Source organism: Canis lupus, chromosome 25 (genome assembly GCF_003254725.2).
Source record: "Canis lupus dingo isolate Sandy chromosome 25, ASM325472v2, whole genome shotgun sequence".
NCBI classification, from domain to species: Eukaryota; Metazoa; Chordata; class Mammalia; order Carnivora; family Canidae; genus Canis; species Canis lupus.
In genome coordinates, this window is record NC_064267.1 from 29,847,980 (window position 1) to 29,865,980 (window position 18,001).

Genomic DNA, 18,001 nt, shown 5'->3' on the forward strand with positions numbered 1-18,001 from the left:
ATACTGAAGTTATTCATATAGTCAACTTAGTTTTTAAAGTGACATATTTGGTTTTCTTTACCTTTGTTAATTTCTCTTCATTTTTACTTCTTGTATGAAGCAACTCAATGTTTGGTTCTTTTTCTAGTAACAAGCTCTTTGGCACTTGCCTTGCAGTCTCTGCATAAGAATCTTTGATCACTTTTGATATATTCTTTTCTGTGAGTTCCAGTAATGGCTTGTTTTCCAGAGACAATTTTCTAAGACAGGGCTTTTTTCTAACAAAAAATGCTGCTCCACCCTGGAGTGTAACTTGTGGTTTGACTTTTTGGCTTAGAACCCGAGGAGCATTCAGATTATCTTGAGCTGAATAGTAATTATTCTCTTTCTCTACAATTGGCTTATAGGCCACTCGATTTTGCTTGGAACTTTTAGAATTTTTTGATTGAGGCTTGATGCATTTGTATTTTGGTTGACATTTAGAAATTAAACTCTTTTGTGGCCTTTTAATCATCCTCTTGGAGCAGACTGGTTTTCCCTGAATTTTTTCTGTCACAACAGGAAAAGATTGGTCTTCATTATTACTTTTTAGACAAGTGGGTCGACTTTCTTTTATCAGCTTTCTCTCTAATGGGTTGAGGTACCACTTATCTTTCTTATAAAAGGATACAGTAGACATAGTAGATTTAAGTGGTGAACCTTGACTTGCAGATGGCAATCTGGTTTTAGTTGTTTCGGATGGATTTGAAAGGAAATGACTTTGCTGAGAGCAATGAACCTTCTTTTCATTGCTATCACTGTAATTTTCATCAGGTGATGGAAATGTATTTTCAGCAGAGTCCAAAATTAATTTCTTCGATGGAATGTCTGATAATAAGCTATGAAAAGAAATGAAGTACATTAGTATCATTTTGCTTCAATTTTATGCCAATCTACAACTAATAAACAACCATACTTGTCGATCATACTAAAAACAATACATTCTCTCTACCAAACATCCATCCATACACATTCTCTATTAGTTTACCAGGATTCTCAAAATGTGTCCATACCGAAGCAATGAAATATTTTTCAGAAGTAAGTCCCAACAACGCTTGCCAAAACAAACACTGTTAAGAAAGAACCTTTGACATCATGTGCGCATGTGCCTGTGTATATGCTTTAAGACCTATTTCTAAGTTTTGGCCATATACTTATAGCTCATCTGGCTTTACTGGCTACTGTGAGTCCCCTAAAAGTATTAATTCTAAGTAATAAACTGACTCCCTCAAGCTTGTTCTGTGGGGAATAATTTATACCCTGTTAGGACATGTACTAAGCACTGAGTAAACACACTATCTAGGATGGCTCACAGAGGAGGAGTACTGTATGAAAAACACTTTGTAAATTATTATATAAGAAAAAGGAGCAAGGTAATAAAAGATTTGACATACATTTCCAAGTCATAGAAAACAGCTCTTTCTGATTCTCTCCAAAGACACTAAATAACTAAGGTTGAAAGCTTACAGTATTTCCAGATTAGAATTAGAATATAAAATGTTCCTATAACCACAAGAAAGGACAAGTGGAATAACAGAAATTTTAAGAAACAGAAAAGAGAATATAAGAAACACAAGGAGATGGATTTTTCTTTTTTAAGAGTTTTTACACACAGGATGAGACTCACTTGTCACAGTTCAAAGGCTGTTTCCTTTTTCTCAGAGTAAAAGCTGACATCTTCTTAACTGAACTCCTAAAAGCAATAGGAAAATTATAATAACCAAATTTATCCAATAACATATAAAAATCACTATATCAAATTATACTTGCAGAGTCTGAAAAAGCTTTTAGATGGGTGAAGGCAATTTTTAAAAAAGATTTTTATTTATTCATGGGAGGGGGGGGAGAGAAAGAGAGACACAGGCAGAGGGAGAAGCAGGCTCCATGCAGGGAGCCTGACATGGGACTTGATCCCGGGTCTCCAGGATCAGGCCCTGGGCTAAAGGCGCTGAGCCACCCGGGCTGCCCGAGTGAAGGGTTTTTAAAAAGCAAATCACTTTAATAAACATTTAAACCACGAAGGTAAAAAAAAAAAAAAAAAAAAAAAAAAGGGAAAAACACTTTACCATGGCAATGAAGAACAAGAAATAAAAGTAGAATTAGCACATCTGTTTCAAGCTGGTAAATGATCTTACCAAGGAGGAAGCATTTTTTTTAAAAACTCGATTTTAGGGCACATTTTCCCCCTTTGATTAACTTATACCAAGTTCAAATACTCTGCGGGGATATCTTTCTGTGATTTCCCTCGGCAGACCCTACACTTCCTTCACGCTCCATTTGACACATTTTCTTGTTGGTTTAACTGTCTTCCTCAACAGCCTGAATGCTCCATGAGGACAGAGGCTGTTTCTAGCTTTTTCTTCAGAGTTCAGCAAGGAAACGGGTTTGGCATAAGCGCCTCCCAGCTTACTCCTGAGGAGCCTAGAGCAAGCCGCAGGTTTCCTAGTTCCTGAGATACGAGGACCTCCTTCGGCTGCTGAAAATAAACACAACCCTGCACGTTAATTCTCGAGCACCAGAGAGCCTGGTACGTTCCTTTCCCCTTCTTTCGGAGCAGGTATAATAATAGTAATTATTATTATTATTATTATTATTATTATTATTATTATTCACGAGCATGATTTCAAGGTTAAACAGGAAACCAGGGTCTCTGGAACTCAAGGTCGAACCGCGGCTGAAGAGAAGGTTCTTGTGAGGCTGAGTGAAGAAATGTGTGGCAGAAAAGCGCGCCTGTCCCCGAACCCAGTCATGGCAGAAAGAGACAAGGCAATCCTAAATCATAAAGATGGAAACCCGCTGACCTCAGAGTGCGGAGAATCCCTTGCGTGGCTTCGGTCTCGAGCTGCTGAGGCGCCAAGCCCTGAGCTAGAGCTCGTTTTCCTTGACGTTCACCCCCACGTTCCACAGAATCCCCCGTGCTCCTCCGCCTTCCGCCCCACGCCTCCACCCCGCAGCCCCGCGCAGCACTTACCTGAGTCTCCAAGCCCGCAACCTCTCTTCGGCGGAGCCAGTTTCTCCTCCGCTGTATTCAAATTACCGCGCGCCCGTGAAGGTTGAAGCCGCTTGCGTTCTGATTCGCCGCTTTTCGGACCTTCCAAGGGCTGGCTCGCTGATTGGTCGCTCACTAGCACTTGCCCCGCCTACCCAGGAGGCGGTCTCCAGAATTCTCCCGCCCTGGGCAGGAGAAACGGTCTCTCCTGGCCTAGGGATCCACGCCTTCCATAATCCCTTGCGGCAGCGCCGGGCTCCATTCCCGAGGTCTGGTTTAGATGCATTCTGGGAATTGTAGTTTTCGGCAGAATAAAGGTACTCGCTTGAGGTCGAGGTGGATTCTGGGGTCACGTGGCTTAGCATGTTTTTGTAAAGTAGCCTCCGCAAGATTCTCCAGGCGGCTATCTTTCACATTTGAAACTTTGTTCATCAGCTTAACATTTTTATTAATTATTCATTAGATTCCTAGTTCTTTTTTTTTTTTTTTTTTAATTTTCCAACTTAAATTTAAAAATTAAATCATGGCACTAAACATCTGTAATGTGCCAGCCAGGCAGTCTCACGCGCTTTACTAGGTTTATTCCATTTACTTCTGAGATATGGATTATCGTTCTCATTTCACTGAAATGAAAACTGGGGGCCTGCAAACAATTAGTATTTATAGGAGATAGCTGAGTTCTTGCTCTGGGAAGCCGTAGTGTTCTTAAAGTACTCACGGGTTGTCAGCTACTGTTTATTCTCTGTGTCACCAGATCCTGCTACAGTCTTTGTTCATTTCTAGTTCTAAATAAATTTAGTTAAGGGATGCACTCACTTTACGTCATAGAACTAGTCTCTCGAGGGAAATCTGGGTGGCTCAATGATTGAGCGGCTACCTTCTGCTCAGGGTGTGGGACCCAGGAAATTTAACAGAATCCCCTACCCCTGGACAAGCAGAGCAGGACTGACTCTATTTTGGGCTGCACCTGCCTTGTGCTGACCTGCTTATTACTTAGGGCACTGCCCCGCCTTAATCAAAGACCAGGGCACACCCTAATCGGAAATCCTGCTCAGCGGACCAGCATGACTGTGCAACTTTCTGCGTATCCCATTGGCCACTGGCCCCTATAAAGTTGCTAAGCCTCTTCGTCTCGGGGTTCAAGTCCCTGCTCCGCTGCGTGGGGTATACTTGGACCCAGGTTCGGGCTTGTAATAAACCCTCGTGTGATTGCATCGGTGTCGGCTTGCATTGCATTGGCGGTTTCTCGGATTCGCGATCTTGGGCACAAGGGCGTGATCCGGAGGTGCAGGGATGGAGTCCAACATCAGGGTCCCCGTGAAGAGCCTGCTTCTCTCTCTCTGTGTGTGTCTCTGTCTCTGTCTCTCACGAATAAATAAATCCTAAAAAAGAATAAAAAGAACTTAGTCTGTCGGAGTGAAGAGAAACAATCAGGCCAAAATTAACGGCTGGGGAGCTTTATAGGAGTAAGATTATGCCCACTTGACAAAAGCAGACTTCGGAGGTCCATTGGTTTGGAAGTGCCCTATCACACAGATAATAATAGATGGCAGATCTTAGATTTAAAGGCAGGACAATGTAGAGTCCAAACCCCAAGACGCATATGCCTCTGGGGAATGTCGTTAACAAATCACTTTAGTTGAGCGCTCAGTAGGTTCTAAACCCTTTCCGTTTGTTGACCTATTTAACCTTCACAATACAACCTATGAGTTAGCTGCTCTGTTCATCTTCCACTTTGATGATGGAAGGGACGCACAGAATGTGCCCCACAAGTACCTTACAAGTGGCGGAGCCAGGTAAGGATGTGCAGAGTGGAAGAATTCGGGTTCATTTTAAAATAAAATGAGCACCTACTACGTGCCAAGAAGCGCTGTGATTGGCGCAGGGAACGCCCATCTGTGAACAAGGCCAAGGGTTCCTGCAGTCCGGGGAGGGGGGGAGGGGCGCCACCAGGGTGTGATGGGTAGGAGACACAACCAACAGGTAAACTTCAAGATAAGACCGCCCACTCGGTGGAGAGTCTCAAAATGGTCAGCCGAAGGCATTTTTCTTTTAGGAAGATACAATTTCCCCGCTTCGTTTCCCGACCATGAATTGTCCTACCTCCATCTTCTTTCTTTCTCCAACCCCCAAACCAACCAAGCCCCCGAGCCCGGCTACACACTCCTCCTCGCCAGAATTAAAAATGGCGCCGACGGGCCGGCGTTATGACGCGCCCCGACTTCCGACTTCCGCCGGAAGTGCGCGAGGAGTTCCGGGGACCGGGAGGCCTCCGCGCGGTGGTCTCCAGAGCTGGCGAATTGAGTGCTGCTGTTCCGCCCTGGAGCCGCTGCGCCGCCGCCGCCGGGATCATGGTGTTCTACTTCACCAGCAGCAGCGGTGAGTGGGCGCCGTGACCTCCTCGGTCCCTGCTCGACGGCGGGGCTCCCAAGCTGCTGTTCAGCCTGGACTTGATCCTGAAGCGCCTCCTCGGCAGTGGGCGCTTCTTTCCTGCGCCCTTTCGGTCCCCAGCCTCTGTCCGCCCCTGTCGCCCCCGTCTGGCTCGTGCCAGGGCCTGGGGGTCGTGTGGATCGTCTATCACCCCTGCCGTCTTTGCACCCGGGAGTTCCTTTCCCTCGGCAAAAGACGTCCCTTTGCTCCCTGGAAGTGGGCAGAGTTCGTGGGCTTCTTCACATCCCCATCTCGAGACTCCTCCTCATCCCCTTCGCCTTTATTCTGGCTGCGTCCTGGTAATGATCCACTTTGAGGGAGAAAGGAGATACCTGCCAACCACACTGCCTTACAGGAAGCGCGCCCTTCCCTGCTAGGATAGCCTCGTAGGGCCCGGAATGCAACAGAAAACAGTATGGACCCTGGAGTGGCGGTGCAGCCCCTCGCTGGGCAGAGTTGTCCCATATCTCAAATATTGGCGTATGATAGTGTTCCTGATTGGTCTTTGGCAGCCAAGGAAGGGGTGCATTTAGTTCCCAGGAAGTGCTACGTCTTGACCCTGTTTTTTCTGCCTATGTGTTCCCTTTGCCTGATCAGTCCCATTAACTCCCACCCAGAGATTGCTTAGCTGGGCCTCTTTGGGGGACCCCCCCCTTGACGCCCCGTGTGTATCTTTGGTATTGCATTTATCATAGGATATTAAATGCTGCCTGCTTGACCTGGGGTCTAAGCTCCTTGAGGACAGGGGCAGGATCTCCTTGTTTCCTTAGACCAGTGCCTGGCCCACAGTAGTTAATAAATGCTTGTTGAACAAACTAATGGTATTTTTTTGACTTTGTCTTAGCAGGTACTATTCCATTGCCGCTCTCTCTGCTTGCACCTTAAACGTGAGATTTTATGCCAAGTTAGCCCTTTTGTTGTTTGCGTGGGTTTGAGTAGGGTGATACTTTCTCTTGAGAGATGAGAACAATAAGGCCCAGGGAATTTGTAAGCCAGAGACCACCCCCCCCACCACACACACACACCCGACCCTTCCTGTCTCTCTCTCTTTTTTTTTTAAGATTTTATTTATTTATTCATGATACACATAGAGAGAGAGGCAGAGACACAGGCAGAGGGAGAAGCAGGCTCCATGCAAGGAGCCCGACCCGGGACTCAGTCCCAGGACTCCAGGATCGCCCCCTGGGCCAAAGGCAGGCTAAACTGCTGAGCCACCCAGGGATCCCCACATCTCATTATTTTTATCAGTAGTCTAGATTTCCACCGTGTGCCATAGCCATTTCTCTGCCTTTATAGGTTTGGTTTGTCTTAACTCGTATTATTAAAATTAGCAGAAACAATATACACACTTGCCTGAAAAGTCGTAATAGGCCTTTTCATCCTCCCTCTTTTCTGTTTGCTCACTTTGTCATAACTCTAACATCTCTTTTTAGCTTCTCCACTCTTGAGAGTTCCCAACGACAGAGATACCCATACAAACCCAACAATGGAATAAAAAATACAGGCAGGATGTATGGTACTAGATGTAGTTTATGTTAGCTGCTTTATTCTTCTTGAAGCCATTCTGAATTCTTTGAGCACTCTTCATACAGACAGATGCCTGTAATTGAACAGTCGTTCAGCAGATTATGGGTCATATTTTTCTCATTGGCTTCCATTATAAGGTCAGAACTGCTTCCTGTTGGAAAAATATTTGGCCTTTAAGTCTAACAGAAACACACTTGTGCGGCAAATCTTTTAAAATTGCAAAGTTAAAAATAAATAAATAAATAAAATTGCAAAGTTAATGGAAAAAATCATAACTTTGTCAGTAAAATAGTAGTAAAACTTTACATATTCCTATAGAGAAAACAACTTGAACAAGCAGAATTTTCAGGAAATGACTTCATATAGCTAGCCAAGCTTTTCAACCAACTTAGGGTTTAACAGTATGAAAACATTTTTAAAATGGAGAGAACATCTCAATAGAAAGTTTTTGCCTTTCCTTTTAAAGTTAGTATCTGACTAAATCTCTTCAGCTTTATACCTCTTTCATGCTCTGTCCTAATGGAATGATGAAACATTAGCCTTAACTATTGCTGCTGTCAAATTCAAGACCCTTTGGTTTATGGACCCACAGAGTATCTGCACTTGGCCCATCAAGTCCGTCTGTGCTTTTAGTACCTTTTAATTGCATCTACCTCAGGATAGCTTGTTATGTAAATTAAGAACTAATCACAGAGCAACTAAAGTTGGATTGGTCACTACACCTGAATCCAGTACCTTCGAGATAACTAGTTCCCATACTAATCAACCCTATTTTTTGGGCACAACTAACAAAAGTACTAGAATAATTTATGTTTCCTTTATCCCTATTAACATAGACAGGAACTTCATTCTGACTTCTTGCTCCACGGTCATGCTCCTTTTTATTTTGAATTTTCTATTTTGACTAATTTCAACTTTCAGAAAAGTTACAACAAGAATAAAAGATTTCCTCTGTAATCTTTCAGATCCCCCAAATTCTAACATTTTCACTTATTTCTTTTCCTCTTTTCATCTCTCTCTTCTCCCCCAACCCCAGATCTTTTTCTTGAACCATTTGTTGGTAGGTCACAATTTACCCCTAAATACTTCAGGGTTTTTCCCCCCTAAAATCAAAGATGTTCTGTTATCAAAAAGCATTCCTCATTATGAAAATTAGGAAATTAACATCGCAGCAATACCATTATCTAATCAGCCTTTATATTCAGGTTTCATTAGTGTCCTAATAATACATTTATAACAAAGGAACATTACAAATCATTGTTGTGTTCAATTGGCACTCATTACTCTTTATTCTAATCTGGAGCAGTTGCTCAGTCTTTGTCTTTCATGACACTGTTGTTGAAGAATTTTTTTGTAAAGTGCCCCTCGGTTTGCATTGGAGTTATGTGCTTGCTTAATCACCTCATTTTATAGGTCACCTATCCAAACAATTGTCTGTCACTCTCTTGACTGTAATTTAGACAGCTTAGCCTGCACAGACACTTTTATTTTAATCATTTGAAAAATTACTTTCATTCTGATTACAAAAGCCATCTATATGTCTGGTAAGCAAGCTAGCCAAGGTAAGTATTGTTAACAGTTATATGTCTAGCTCCCCAAACATAAAAAGAAAATAGGTGCGTATATTAAGCATATAGTTGTAAATGTGTGTACAACTATATATTCACTTTTTACACATTGAATCTTGCTGTATGTAATACTGCTATTTAATTTCTGCCTTTTCAGTGGGTACATGGTATTTTGTTTACGGATGTTCTACAGTGTGTTTAACCAGTCTTAATTAATGAGTGCTTGAGTTGTAAAAAGAACATTACTGCTTGATTGAGTAATTATAGTATGTACTTATAGTAAAAATATAGTATTACAGGATCAAAGAGCGTACACATAGAATGCTAGGTTGTACAGAGAGAACCTGAAATGGTTTTATTCCTGCACTTCTGGCATTTATTATAATGGCTGTTCTGGCTATGCTGAGGCTTAGCAAGCTAATGTAATGCTCAATTATAGACAAGTATTTCTCTCAACAAGTCCATGCAAATACTCTTTCCTTCCCAGTTCCCTCAACTACTTCCAAGTGATTTTGGGTTGTAGTCATTATAAGTGTTGACTGAAGGAAATGAGATTTTTCCCTTCCCAAGAGAGGCAACTATAATTGATAATTTAAGGAGCTCCTCAGTACTGAAAGTGCAAGGCAATTTATTGAAGAATTTAAGAATTTATGAACGAACAAGTGCTGCTCCCTGGCCTTTAGAGCTTCACTCACACGTATTAATTTAGTCCTCTGGAGCAATAGCCAATAAGCTGTCCAGACTGAGGGCCTGGTGACTATTAATTCAGGAGTTTAGATGCAGATGGAGCCAAACAAGTTTTGGTAGACTAGCTTGGAAACCCAGTACCCAGAAAGAATTTCAGTTAGGAAACTTAACTTTTTGTTTGACCCTAGATGGAGGATGCCTATGTTAAAAGACACTAGCTCAGTAAAGCATATGTCGTTTCTAATGTAAGCCATACCTAGAATATTCAGTTGTGGTTCCTAACATTCTACCTTACATTGGAAATAGTTGAAGATCCTTAAAACAAACAAACACCATTGCTTACCCACCAGAGATTTGGATCTGGTTAGTCTTAATGGAGCTGGGACATAATTAGGTGATTCTAATGTATAATTAGGGTTTAGAGTCTGATTTAGAAGATGTTTGAAAATCATGTTTCCCCAGAATGGGATAGAGAGTCCATTATAATATGCAGCACACTGGACGATAACTAATATTTGCTAAATAAAATTATGAAAAAACTCAGCTAAGTATAAGAACCTATTTTTAAGTGGTGGAAGTGAAGATTGTTTTTTTTTTTTTAACTCTTTTGAAGAAGGCAGAAGTATAGGACTGGAATTGTATTGAACTATATCCCTAATGAAAGTAGAGAAGTAGCTATTCTGTAATAAGGGTCAATAAACTTTTCCTCTTTGGGCCAGGTGGTAAATATTTTAGACTTTGTGAGCCACATCCAGTCTCTGTAGCTTTATTCTTCCTCATTTTGTGTTTTCAACTCTTAAAAAAAATATAGAAGTAATTTCTTAGCATGGAGGCTGACTGGGTCTGGCCTACAAGCCATGTCTTGCCTACCCCTAATCTAAGCATTTGTTACTTGCTTTTCCTGTGAAGCAGTTTTGTTGGGAGTGAAGTTATCTAACTGTTTTTTATATTTTTGTTTTTGTCTTAGTTAACTCATCAGCTTACACTATTTACATGGGAAAAGATAAATATGAAAGTAAGTTTTCAAAAGCATTGATTTTGAAATTTCCAGCAGGTAAGTGTTAATTGCCTCCTCCCCCAGCCCCCATGGTTGGTTGGTTATGAGTTTTTAACTAACTACTAGTACTTAAGCCCATTATACAAAACTTCAGTGAGTAACTTTCCTTGAATTTAGTTATATTAAGTAATATTGGGGCCTATTAGACCACTTTTTGCTACTTAGAAACTTTAAGAGTTTTGTCATAATCATTTGATTTAGGGCGATGTCAGTCAGAGGTTAACCTGTACTAATTTATGTCAAGTAGAAATCTGTGACTTGGTTGAAAAGATAATTTTCTGTACATTTTACCACATTTATGAATAAAGGAAACATATTTTTAGGGTTTTTCAGGCTGGAGAAGGCTCCTTTTGAGTCATGAAATTTTAACAATTTTTTCAGACTTTGAAAATGTCTGAAAGGACATATCTGAAGGAGATAAGCTCCCCACAGAATGAAATACAGTATTCCATACTGTACACATTTATGCAACCTATAACAAAAATTTACCAAAAAAATACTCATACTCTGCTATACCCTCATTTGTTTGTTTTATTTTTTTTTTAAAATTTTTTTAAAGATTTTATTTATTTATTCATGAGAGGCACACAGAGAGAGAGAGAGAGACAGAGGCAGAGGCAGAGGCAGAGGGAGAAGCAGGCTCCATGGAGGGAGCCCGACGTGGACTCGATCCTTGGATCTCCAGGATCATACCCCGGGTCGAAGGCGGCACTAAACCGCTGAGCCACTGGGGCTGCCCTGTTTGTTTTATTTTTAAAAAGCCAGTCTCAACCTGCTAAATTGATTTTTGGACCCACTAATGAGTGTGAACTAAAGTTTAAAAGGAAAAACTGCTTTAGGGGATGGCCTCTGACTACAGGAGCGAGGAGGGTGACAAAGTTGAGCTTTCTTGCTCTGGAGCAGTGAATTGACAGCACTGGCCCTTGGGGTGTGGAACACTGAGCTGAAGGAGAAAAGATCTGCAACAGGGGAGCTTGGAGACCTCACAGGACCACTCTTTCTCAAGCTTGGAGAAAACAGTGGCTCTTCTCACAGGGGTAGTGTAATGTTTTGAAAAGGGCTGCTCTCAAGTCAGGCCCATCTGGGTTAAAATCTCAGCTTTTGGGACACCTCGGTGGCTCAGTGGTTGAGCATCTGCCTTTGGCTCAGGTCATGATCCCAGGGTCCTGGGATCGAGTCCTGCATCAGGCTCCCCACAGGGAGCCTACTTCTCCCTCTGCCTGTGTCTCTGCCTCTCTCTCTCTCTCTGTGTCTCTCATGAATGAATGAATGAATGATGAATGAATGAATCTTTAAAAATATATATGTATTAAAAAAAAAAATCCCAGCTCTTAACAGAATAGCTCTAGTCACTTCACCTCTCCAACCCTCATATTGCTGAGATGTGAAAAGAGGACCATAGGATAGTATCTGCCTTGCAGGGGTGTGAAGGTTAAATAAAAGAGCCTGACTAGAGTGCCTGGCTCAGGGTGAGCTCTAAGCAATGGTAGCGGTCACTGCTGGAGCTTATTTAGCTCCTCAGAGCTGGCTCCTCCCTCTCCTGGGAAAACTCCAGGGCTGGATGACCACCTCAGTAGTCCGAGAGCTGGCTAATTCCCTGTAGTTATTTATCTTTAGCCTTCAGATATTGCTTTCCCCCCACCCCCACCCAAAACCATCAGTGTTTGTTTTAGGTGCAGGTTGAAACTGACAACATTTTAAACTTGATTATTTTAAAAGAGGCAAGTATAATAGTCTCCAGTATGAAACATTTGACACCAACAGAAAAATTAAGCCAAAAAATGAAAAGATGTCAAAGAACAGTAATGTTACATGTAACTGTATAGGTACATATATATAGGTATATATAACTCTAGTTAATACATTCACATATCTAATATAACATAGTGTAACACATATAAAATATGTAATGTGCTATATGTAATAGCTGTGTAAATATATATAGTTATTAATCAGATCTATATAAATGGTTTCAAATTTTGCAATAATACTGGTTGCCATAAAGCAGAATCAGAATAAGCACAACTATTACATCCTAGCTGAGAGAAAAACACAGCAGAATAAAATAACTAATTTTAAAAGTTTTCCCTTAAAATGAATTTATGACATTGTCTCTGGTGTGACTTAATAGGAGGAGCAGTCTGCGATATATTAATACTTGAGTTTTCTATTTTTCCTAGTAACTCTTACATCATCACGGATGATTTGTATATTTTTCATATCATTCTCTTGATGAATGTGGCCGAGAAGGGGATGCTATCTCCTTGTATTACATTGAGCAAGGAGGCACGGTTATAACCAGTCATGGTTACGTATAGTAGATGTAGAGCTACACCTGATCAAACCTACTTTACTTTCTACCACATCAAGGATACAAACCCAAGACTTAGGTAACTGAGAAGCACCTAGAGGAGAGCTGCTACATACACTTGTGTGGGTTTTGCACTGTGTGACTCTGGGCAGGGAACTTTCTCACAGTGAAGGACTGCATTGATACTGGTTCACACTGATGGGCTCCCAGTGGTACTGACTTAAGGCAACTGTGCCAGGGCCACCGTGTCTCTTTTTCCCTTCCATTCTAGTTTACCGTCTGCTGGGACTTTGCTGCGTGGGGCCGTATGCCAGCCACTCTGAATATCCAAAGGGGAAGATGCAGTCTGTGCTTTCACAGCATGTAAGATAGAGAGGCGTACACAAAAACAAATAGTGGGTCATTTTGCTGTGAACCTAAAAACTCCAAAAAATAATGTCTATTTTAAAAAGTATGGGTGAGGGATGCCTGGGTGGCTCAGCGGTTAAAGCATCTATCTGCCTTTGGCTCAGGTCATGATCCTGGAGTCCCGGGATTGAGTCCTACATCGGGCTCCCTGCATGGAGCCTGCTTCTCCCTCTACCTGTCTCTCTCTCTCTTTGTCTCTCATGAGTAAATAAGTAAAATCTTTAACAAAAAATAAAAATAAAAATGTATGGGTGAAATGAAGCCATGTTAATAAGCGCTGGAGAAACAGAGGGGGCAGAGAGTAAGTGTGATTTGAAGAGAACCAAGAAGGCCTCATGGAGGAGTGGGTTAGGATGGGCTTGATTGTAGAATCCTTTGAATGTCCATTGTAGAAATTTGTGTCTAAAGATACAAATCTAGATATACAGTCTATATGGTATAAATTTATTTTTTTTTAAGATTTTAGTTGTTTATTCATGAGAGACAGAGAGAGAGAGAGAGAGACATAGGCAGAGGGAGGGAGAAGCAGGCTCCATGCAGGGAGCCTGATGCGGGACTCGATCCCGGGTCTCCAGGATCAGGCTCTGGGCTGAAGGCTGGCGCTAAACCACTGAGCCACCCGGGCTACCTCCCACAGGTATAAATTTAGATTCTTTCCAGAGCCCACTGGAAATACTAGGGTGGTGTTTTGCTGCCATTAAAATATATGTAGGTGGGACAGCTGGGTGGCTCAGCAGTTTAGCACCTGCCTTCAGCTCAAGGCGTGATCCTGAGGTCTGGGATCGAGTCCCACATCGGACTCCCTGCGAGGACTCTGCTTCTTCCTCTGCCTATGTCTCTGCCTCTCTCCCTGTGTCTCTCATGAATAAGTAAAGAAAATATTTTAAAAATAAATAAATAAAAAATGTATGGAGGAAAGGGAGGAAGGTGGGGGGGGGTAGGGTGACTGGGTGATGGGCACTAAGGAGGGCACTTGATTGGATGAGCCCTAGATGTTATACTATATGTTGGCAAATTGAATTTAAATAAAAAAAATTTTTTTTAATGTATGTAGGAAAAAGATCTATGTGTAGAACATTTTTCCCCAGGACCTCTTGGAATCATTTGAAGAGGTCAGCTTTCCTAGTTTGCTTTGTAAGAAAGGTATTACACATTTAAACCACCCTGTTCTCTAGTGCTCCCAGCACTTCATACTTATTTCTAATAACTTTGATGATTTCAGACAAATGACTGGGTGGAACATAAATGATTTTTTAATGAGCAATTTACTTTCAAAAAAGTTTTCAGATGTTTTCTTTTTATTAGCCAGCAGGTGTCACTGGAGAGCCAAGCATTGTCTGACTGAGGAAAATAGGTTTTTTTATAGTTCTCTTTACTTTTTTTTGATTACTTGTTAGCTATTGGCTCAGCTTTCTGTTTAAGCTAATAGAAAGCCCTTCAGAAAATTAATAGTGTCTGCAGTTTCTGAGAGTATCTTTATCCAAGGTATATTATCCTTTTGTTTTTCTGGAAAATGAATACCCCTTTCAAGTTAGATAGATTATACTTTCTTGGGGATGCCTGGGTAGCTTAGCGATTGAGCATCTGCCTTCAGCTCAAGGTGTGATCCCGAGTTAGGGATCAAGTCCCACATCAGGCTTCCCATGGGGAGCCTGCTTCTCTCTCTACCTATGTCTTTGCCTCTCTCTCTGTGTCTCTCATGAATAAATAAATAAAATCTCTCTAAAAAAAAAAGATTATACTTTCTTGGGTATGTTTTAAATCATCATATTAGTCATTTTGTTTACCTTACAGTTTTTTTTTTTTTACCTTACAGTTTTTAATTTTGTATCTGATACTTTAAATAATGCTTTTGTATTAAACATAATTACTTTCTAATTATTAATGTCACTATTAGATGTATATATTGATATTAAGTTTCTGTAGTGATATATATTATTAGCCTTAAAAATGTAAAAGTATACATTTTGATCTAATAATTCACCTTTCATCAATATGCTTGAAAGAAATAATCAGGCAAAATGGATATATTTACTTTAAAAATATTTACCAAAGCATTTATAAGTAAAAACAACCCAAATGTAGACAGTAGAAAAGTTTATTCACATGATAGAATTAAGTAGTCATTGTTTCCAAAGACCTTTTTCATTTTTTATTTTACTTTGATCTTACACTAACACACATAGCTTAAAGATTGAAATAGTTATAGAATGTGTAAACATCAGTTTTTCACCCTATCCTTTCCAACACCAATGTTCCATCCCACAGAGATAGTTTCTTTTAACTTCTAGCCATTTCTTTTTCTTTTTACATGTGACAGAATTTTAGATGATATTTATTTCCTTTTTTATAGTTCTGGTGGTTTTATTTTCTAAGGTTCTACAATTTTATAATTGAGCAATGGTGTTTTAAAAAAAAGTAAAATGCAGTCCACTGATTAGCAAAACCATTTTAACAAATAAGTTTCTTACAGTATATCAGTCTTCTAAGACCTCATCCAACTTCTCAGCTGCCCTAATTTGAAGTTTTACTACTTTTTAATAGAAATATCTTTGAAGTTTCCTGTAAGTATTATTGTAAAAATAATAACAATTATGATGGCCCAAATATAAAAACCATTTTTACAAAAAAAAAAAAAAACACAAAACTTTTCCCTATTTTCAGCATCAAAGCTTCTCTGAATGACCTTTTCTCCACTCCCCAGCTTATTATAACTCTGGCATATATATCTTCACCTGATGGGTTTTTTTTTTTTTTTTCTTAATCTTTTCTTTGTTTCCTTGTATCTCACTGTAGATGAAGATCTAATAAAGCATGGCTGGCCTGAAGATATTTGGTGAGTAACAATTTTGCTTCTGTTTTCTGTGCATTATTTATCTTCTCAGATTTGGCCAACCACCTGACTTTTGTGATGAAACCTGGGATCATGCTTTACATTTTGTTTATGAATATTCAGTGGTAAGTAACTGACTGCCGGTGCCCTTCATTTGTAATCACCATGTAAACTAGGGATGATGTCTTAGAGCTGGATCTCAGGCCTGACCACAGAGGCCTCTGGAACCAGAGGCTTTCTTTAACCTTGTGTGTGTCTTCTTATAGTGGGCTGGTGAGACCACCACACTCACACACACAGACCACTCTTCTTGAAAGAATGGATGAAAAAAAAAAAAGAAAGAATGGATGAGGGCTTCACAGGGAGCAGTGAGGAAAATAGAAGCTTCCATGTACGTGGAATAGCCAGAGCATCTGACCAGGTCCAGCTTGAAAGAAAACATGAGTTAGGTTCCCTTTGTCGTCTCAGCTGCCTCGTGAGGTTAGCCCTGTTGTGATCCATCCTCTTCTCCCTCTTTCTAAACTATTTTCTGGAAACTTAAAAAATAACAATTATACTTTCTTCACTTATTTCCAAGATAATTTTTGCTGCTCACAAAACCCAGCCCCAAAAAAACAATGACAAAGAAGCCCTTCATTTTAGTTGAATTCTTTTCTTTTTCTAACTGCCTTAGAATGCCATATGGGTGTTGCTACCACTCAGACCTCAAACCTTTTAGGGGACCCAGACTCCTATGTCTTTGATGTAACACTCTTGGGCTCAGTTTCCTCTTGTTCTGTCTCCAGCTTCTGCTCTTGTAATGTGTCTTTCCTGGAGCTGAATCCCACATATAGAGCGGGGTGTGGTCTCCAGAACTCCAGACTGCCTCCCCCTCTACCCTCGGTTCCCCCCTACACATGTTATCCCTGAAGATAAGTGCACAGATCCTGTTTGCTTTTACAATAGTAACAGTGAACACTTACTGAATAACTATATGTCAAATACTGGTAGGTGTTCACTTTATTGATACATTTAATTTCAACAGTAGTCCTGTAAAAGAGTTACTGGTGGTGTGCCCATTCTCAGATGGAGAAACTGAAGCTAAAAGAAACTGAACAGATGTGCTCTGATTGTTGCTGGCCCCCCAGTCAACTCCAGTTCTGACTTACCGGTTGTTTTTCTTCCCTTGGGCTGCTGCTCTTGGCTGAGGGTGACTTCCTTCCCTTTCCAGCCTTTGCCACAGCTCTCTCTGGACCTCTGTTCTCCAAGGGTGGGCCTGGATCCTTCACCTATTTCCCTACAGAGACAGAGGTGAGGCACTTTTTAGAAGAGCTGCTTGATTTTCAGTAAAGTGGACAGCATCAGGCATTTAATAGGAAGACTATCGCACAGAGACTAACTGAAGCTTCCCCCCAGACGTGGCCATCCTCAGAACCCCCGAGCCTGGCCACAGGTACCCACTAAAGGGCGCCTCCTCTCTTGCTCCAGCCTGCCCCCATTGTGGCAGGGCTAATTCATGACGCAGAGGAAGTGCTTTCCTGTCTGCCCTCTCCAAAGTCCACACTCCAGGAACCAAGAGACACTATCAACCTGTGGAATTTTAAAGTTTTTTTTTTTTTTTTTTTTTTTAATCAGCCCCCTTTTCCAGTAAAGTGGCCTATCTGTCTTCTCAACCCAAATATCAAGTGTCATCAAAGTAGATGCTACTTGGTACCCTCTCATCTCAGATCACTTTGTTAACTACCACATCCCGTTACCTACCATAGGATCTGGCACCTGGTATACATTCAATAAATATTTGTTGACTTCCTAATTAACTCTCTGCCTCACTGGCAATGATCTCTACTGGACATTTCTTCACAGCAACTGTATTCTGGTATCTCCATTTGGAGCACCTGTCACCGAACTGGATTATTTCAGTTGTCCTTAAAACCCAAAGGTCTCCAGATCCTGTCAAGGGAGATTCAGATGACTGCATATGTTATGTAGTTATCTGCTATGAATTTTTTACATGTCAGATTTGAGGCATAAATACTTGCATAGTAAATGTTACATATTCAGATGCACCATGAAAGTCAATTTACCACAGCCTTTTACCTGACTTTTTTTTTTAAATAAATAAGTGGAAGAGAAATTTCTAATCTATACCCTATATGTTCTGAGTTGGTTTTTTTTTTTTTAATTTCATTATTGT

At 40.9% G+C, this 18,001-nt stretch overlaps 2 protein-coding genes and 1 long non-coding RNA gene across 10 annotated transcripts in view; 1 reads left to right on the forward strand and 2 right to left on the reverse strand.

Annotated features, from left to right (window-relative positions):
* The window catches only part of ESCO2 (establishment of sister chromatid cohesion N-acetyltransferase 2), a 28,035-nt gene extending 23,643 nt beyond the window's left edge, over nucleotides 1-4,392 (reverse strand). The window contains exons 1-3 of one of the 2 annotated variants that reach the window (XM_025463005.3): nucleotides 2,990-4,392; nucleotides 1,646-1,711; nucleotides 62-857 (exon numbers count right to left, since the gene is read on the reverse strand). In XM_025463005.3, coding sequence (XP_025318790.1) covers nucleotides 62-857; nucleotides 1,646-1,695 — 846 coding nt within the window. In that variant the 5' untranslated portion in view covers nucleotides 1,696-1,711; nucleotides 2,990-4,392. Of the gene's footprint in view, nucleotides 1-61; nucleotides 858-1,645; nucleotides 1,712-2,819; nucleotides 2,969-2,989 lie in introns of those variants that run through there. The other variant, XM_025463006.3, reaches the window with a different exon arrangement.
* An 835-nt stretch (nucleotides 4,393-5,227) lies between these two features.
* CCDC25 (coiled-coil domain containing 25) overlaps nucleotides 5,228-18,001 on the forward strand; it is a 39,027-nt gene continuing 26,253 nt past the window's right edge. For 3 of the 7 annotated variants that reach the window (XM_049100799.1, XM_025463008.3, XM_049100797.1), the window contains exons 1-3: nucleotides 5,228-5,386; nucleotides 10,187-10,234; nucleotides 15,792-15,831. In XM_049100799.1, coding sequence (XP_048956756.1) covers nucleotides 5,359-5,386; nucleotides 10,187-10,234; nucleotides 15,792-15,831 — 116 coding nt within the window. In that variant the 5' untranslated portion in view covers nucleotides 5,228-5,358. Of the gene's footprint in view, nucleotides 5,387-10,186; nucleotides 10,235-15,791; nucleotides 15,832-15,880; nucleotides 15,954-18,001 lie in introns of all 7 variants that reach the window. The other 4 variants (XM_049100798.1, XM_025463007.3, XM_049100796.1 and 1 more) reach the window with 2 other exon arrangements.
* Nucleotides 6,962-17,272, reverse strand: LOC125753587 (uncharacterized). Its single transcript, XR_007405717.1, has 2 exons — nucleotides 16,977-17,272; nucleotides 6,962-7,115 (listed from the first exon to the last, which is right to left on the reverse strand). It is a non-coding gene; the product is annotated as an uncharacterized LOC125753587 (long non-coding RNA).